Source organism: Protopterus annectens, chromosome 14.part0, assembly GCF_019279795.1.
Source record: "Protopterus annectens isolate FY-2018-M chromosome 14.part0, PAN1.0, whole genome shotgun sequence".
NCBI classification, from domain to species: Eukaryota; Metazoa; Chordata; order Ceratodontiformes; family Protopteridae; genus Protopterus; species Protopterus annectens.
The window spans coordinates 33,747,522-33,752,975 of NC_056748.1; the positions used below are offsets into that span (position 1 = coordinate 33,747,522).

At 44.4% G+C, this 5,454-nt stretch overlaps 1 protein-coding gene across 1 annotated transcript; it reads right to left on the reverse strand.

Annotated features, from left to right (window-relative positions):
- Positions 1-366: 366 nt before the first annotated feature.
- ZNF503 (zinc finger protein 503) lies at positions 367-3,922 on the reverse strand. Its single transcript, XM_044055746.1, has 2 exons — positions 3,339-3,922; positions 367-2,065 (listed from the first exon to the last, which is right to left on the reverse strand). The coding sequence occupies exons 1-2, from the start codon at positions 3,630-3,632 to the stop codon at positions 614-616; spliced, it is 1,746 nt and encodes a 581-aa protein (XP_043911681.1). The 5' UTR covers positions 3,633-3,922; the 3' UTR covers positions 367-613.
- Positions 3,923-5,454: the final 1,532 nt, after the last annotated feature.

Here is a 5,454-nt window from a genome sequence, read left to right on the forward strand (position 1 = left end):
AACCACATTCTTAGTCTGAATCATCTATGATTTTACTTAAAAGTCGTAGGTAAGAATCATATTCTTAGCCTGCATCTCACCAAGGAGAAAACGGAGACCTAGCAACTGGACAACCTTTTAGACAAAAATAAGGCAATTACTTTTTGTTTTTGGAATAGAACTTTCTTATTTTTTTTCCAGAATACATACAAAAAATACCAATTCTCTTTCAACGGTATACACCTTAAAAATAACAGCAATTTGAACTTATAATGACAAATTGCGAATTGTTTTAGTAACAAACATGCAGGTAAATCGTTCGCCCCCGTGAGACATTAAATAAGAACGTATAATACAATCAGTATCTGTTGAAAGTAAGATCAGAAAGAAAAAAAAACTATAGTTTCTTTATTATTATTATTAATATTAACAATTTATTCTACATTGGGTGTTCCACTTTACCGAATCAAGTTGTCAAAGTAATGCACTTTTTTCGAATGTATTGTCCTGCTTGTAGCTAACAAATAAATACAGTGCCCAATGGAGCCAGTCCTTGAGTGCGCACTATTTGAACAAATGTTAACGTCAGTTTTGCTTGCATTTCTTTGCACTAAGTTTGCAAATCGCTGGTTTTCTACTGATACCCCAAAGCTGATGCTGTCGTAAGTCTCTGGCCATACAGTGCATATGGTGAGTAATAAGGTCCTGCGGCTGCCGGTACTGGTACTGGGCCACCTGGGGTAGGCAAAGGGCTCTTTGAATAAGGATGATAGCGACTGCTCAATCCCAAAGCGTGATGAGGGCTCCTTAGCGCTAACGTGCTTGTGCCCCCTGGTGCCACTGTGGTTGGAATGTGCATGTGGCAGGCCATGGCTGCAGCCGCACTTGCCAAAGAGGAAGAGCTGTGGTAGCTAGAGATGAGTTTCTCCGTTCCTGGAAAGGCAGTATGAGTCCGCAGGTGACTGAGCAGTTCCTCGGAGCTCCCAAAACGTTTGTCGCAAGGTCCATTGGCTGACACCCAGTTGCAGACGTGGGGCAGGGGATCGTTGGGAATCATGAAGCCATAAGGATACAATGGGTGGCCAGCAAAAGATGGAGGTGAAGAGTGGACACTGTGTAATGGGTGAGTGGGATACATTAGAGGATATCCGGATTTAAGAGCCGAAACTGTTGGGTCATGGGTGCAAGATGCAGTGGCAGCACTAGCTATGTGACTGGCACAGTGGTAGCTCAAACAGTAAGGGTCTCTACAAAGACTAGCCGTCATTACTGATGGTGGAGAAGCTCCGGCCAAGGGACTCGATCCTGTCGGTTTGCTGCAACCAAGTGAAGTTAATTGTGCCCCAACGAGGCTACTTGACTTCGTTGGGTCTAAAGTCATTCCGGCTGGCAGGAATTGAGACGGGTAACCAGCATATGCTCCAGCTAAAGTCCCTGGGTAGGTCATGCTTGCTGGTGGAAGAGGAAATACAGTCTGACCAGGCTTATATGGGGAAACCGGGGCTACTAGTCCAGATCCGAGAACCGATGCTGAGGAGGTTACTGTAGATGAGTTAGAATCAGAACATAAAGGCTTGGATCCCGAGGTTGTCTCCTGATGATTGACCTCCACGTTGATGCCTGCACAACTGACACTGATTCTGCTGTGGCTTATACTGGTCGTGGCTCCAGACACATCCGAGGTGTTAAGTTTTGTGCTCTCTGGGTGGTCCTTCTTATCCTGAGCCTCACTAGATTTAGCCTCCGCTGGTAGTGGAGAAACTGATGAGCTGGAAGAGTTAGGGCTGCCTGTCCTTGGCGTGAATGGCTGGCAGGTGGCGCTGGGCACCCGGAAACCAGCCTTCTCTCCTCCTGAAGACACTACAGATGAGGATTCTTTTTTCTCAGAAGGCTTGGAGTAGGGTTTAAAACTGGACTTGTCCTCTGCTCCGATATCGCTGAGCTTCAGGGGCCCTGACTTTGATTCCTTCTCGCCGGACCCACTAGATGTAACAGAGGACAACTTGGAAGAAGGAGATGGGTCTGGTTTTCCGATCTGTGAGCATGTCTGAGCCAAAAGAGCCAATGGACTCTTTTTAGCATCGAGCTGCAAAAGAGGACAGGAGAAAGATTTAAGCATTAAGACACAACTACGAAATAAAGTGTTTAATCTAACTCAAAACGCATGTAAACCTGTTGTTGTCTAACTTCAGTCTGGCGCTGTACATGCATCCATCCTTTCCTTGTACAACGTGAAATTGAAACATCCAAGTAGTATGTCAGTGACATGCACATAAACCTAGATATTTCATTTATATACGTCTACCTCAGTATAAATAAACACCCTACTCATTTTGTAGGCAAGCATCATAAGTATAGACTTTAACGACATACCAAGCAGAATACATACTTGTCAATGCACGCAACAAATGCACACTCTCACACAAATTGCGACATTTACTGGGTTACTTCATTATAACGTAACCCATTTATTTTTCTTCATCATAACCAAAACGTATTGCTTTCTTCACTACATCTAAAGACTTGCGTAACACAATCGCTGCATAACAATTATGTCTTATCCCAACACACGCACGTTTTTTTTATTTATCTTTATTATTTTTTTTTTATTTATCTTTATTTGAAATTGAATTTCTAGGCGTTTTCACTGATAAATCCAGACATAATCAGGGACCCGTTTTAAAAATTAGTGATAGACCAAGACAGTGTGAATCTCCCAGTATTTTTTGAAGTAAAAGACGCCTATAACTTTAATTATTCTTTTTATTTATTAAGTGTAACCATCCATATGTCCTCCCAAAACTGACAGTTTAGGGAGGAAACAAGGAAGACAAAGTTAAATATTCATCCATACACACGCACCCTGCTACTTTCCCCCCTTTATTCCATACGTAGAATTATATTGAACCCAGATTCCTAGAACAAAAGCTGTGTGTGTGTGGGTGTGTGTGTGTGTGTTGAAGGCCAAGAACTGAGGTAAGCAACTTCTGATGTTTTTAACAACCTGTCATTATGAAATAAAAATTTCCAGTTAGAGCCCCGGGCATTTTAATATTTACACGCCAGACTACCAACAGTTCCTGGAATACTCTGCCTCACAATTAAAGACAAATGTACGAAGTTCATTTCTGTACCTGGAAGTGCACCAGCGTACTTAAAACGTTGGATCATATATTATGGAGTGGACCACAAACAGAAGGGGTCAACCTTGCTGAACAAGTTGTAAAATAAAGTCGAGGATTTCAAGTTAACTAAAAGTACAACACGCACACACACCTCCTAACTGCACTAGATACAGTGTGTCTAAACGCCCGGGACAATGCAAAGGGAAAACCAGCAGTAGTAACCTAAGCACTTACTTCAATGGGACTGACTGGAGTGGACGGCAAAGGCTGCAGGTACTCTGGGTGCAAAATGTGTCCTGTCCGAGCTGTCAGCATCTTGAGAACCTTGATAGGAAGTCGTTGGGCTTGTCGCTGAGGGTCCGATGGAGGAGTTGGGTGCACAAAAGGCTGTTGGTGACGATGGACGTTGCGGCTCGGGTGGCCACCCGGCGGCTGCTGCTCCTTAGGCGAACTAGCACAATCTGAGGTCTGGCTTGTTTGGAAGGGACTCGTGACAGCGGGGTGCAGCACCGATGGCGATGTGATCATGACCCGGCTCTCATCGAGGGGCAGGAAAAGGTTAGTCAAGAAAAGAGAAAAAGCATATGTTCGATAAACCCAGCAGCAACTCCGATCACACCAAGCTGAATAGTTCACACACAGAGAACTGAGTCTCAGTAGAGCTGTATAATCCGATGTGGCACAGGTTTTTGCACTCAGTGAAGCGACTTGGATTTGCACTGATACACCACCGACTGCTACTTTGTCCCTCTCCTTCTAGCTCAGCTCTGCGCAGCGATCCAACCAGCAGCTCATCCAGTCTATCATCTGGCAAAGGTTCGCATATCCAGAACTGCTGAATCAGGGGCTGAGATTAAAGCAGTTGCCGCCTTCCAATCAAATGGGACCCCCGAGGTGATTGGAGGGTCAACGGGATATGACGTTTCCAATTTCCACACCTCCTTCTATTTCTGCGCGCGCGCTCGACTCAAACTGCTGTTCCCAGCCGGAGGGGGAGGGGTGATGGGGTCGCGGAAGCTTAATAATATTTTGATTCTCCTGTCCCTCCCTCATTTCACACGCATTAATTTGATACTTTTTAACTTTTTCCTACTTACATCACGCAATTGTCAAGAATTCATAGGTATCTCTCCTAATCTTGCTACCTTTTCAAGTGTCCAAGTTGTATTTTCTTTATGGAAATGTGAGCTTTTCTAAGATAACCATATCCACAACCACTGCAAAAAAAAGCTCACTCCTGCAGAATTTCAGTTGCTTCTCTTGTTTGGTACAGTATTAAAATGTTTCAGATGCATAAAAACTGTTTATGCAAGTGTTAAAGAAAACCTAAGAACCTCCTCCTCTGCCATTTGTTTCCTGCAGGACGCAACTTTTCAAACAGGGACCGTTTTGCAGGAAGAGGGGATAGGTTGTATCCCTGTTTAGTTTTAGGCTTCATTTTAAGGTGTGCTCATTTCAGAATACTCAGTTCTCTTCCCATGCCAGTGTTTTCTAACGCCCGTTTTGTAAACTTTGATTATGAGTTAGAGGAGGGGTTATTTACCACAAGCTGAATACAGGCTCAGCTAGTCACTTCCGTAGGCTGTAATAATAAACGTATCTGTCCAGAAGCAGTGACATCAGCACCGTATGCAGAAGGTTTTGGGTTCTAGTCCCCTGTCAGAGCTAGTACTGTCCTTTCATTTCTATTATTCTAACAGTGCCTGATCACAGGGTTTTCTCTATATATGTGCCTGCCTTTGTAATTTGCCAACTATCCAGTCAGTAAGATGTGAATCTATTGTCTCTGACTACAGCTGATACGTAATACCCAAGTTTCACTCCAAAGGGCAGTAGGAGTGTGTGCGTGTGTGTGTGCGCACTGAATGGTTAGATCGTCTGAGGTTCTCCAACAGCGCACTAGTACTGTTCCAGCGTGGAGTTTACAGCTGCTAATCCCTTTGCCATTCTTTCACACCAAGCGTTCCAGTGATTTTTACGCTGCGTTCCATTTTTCTCTCCCGACTGCTCTATAATTTTCCAGTTAAAAATGTAACAAACGCAAAAAAATGTGAAGTCTTAGAGTCCTTCTCCAATCAGACCCTGGGATGGCAGACGAAGACCAATGCAGCGGAGCAGGAGGGGCGGGTTTGCAGAAACTTAAGTTTCTTCCAAAGGCAGCCACAGCCACCTTCTCTCTCCACCCCCCACCCCCCAACCTTCCTTGTCTCCACCCGCCATCAATTGTCACTCGGGCCTCAGCACCATCAGTCAGTGATTTGTCAGCCCCTGTCAATCCGCCCTTGATTTATGTCAGCTTTTGTTGCTGATTACAAGCCTGGTGTGACTTGAAGGGGAAGAGAGAGAGGCA

Coding starts and splice junctions, on each gene's coding strand:
- ZNF503 (XM_044055746.1), bottom strand. CDS start 3,632: ATGATCACATCGCCATCGGTGCTGCACCCCGCTGTCACGAGTCCCTTC. Junction 2,066..3,338: donor CTCCAGTCAGTCCCATTGAA/GTAAGTGCTTAG, acceptor CCTCTTTTGCAG/CTCGATGCTAAAAAGAGTCC.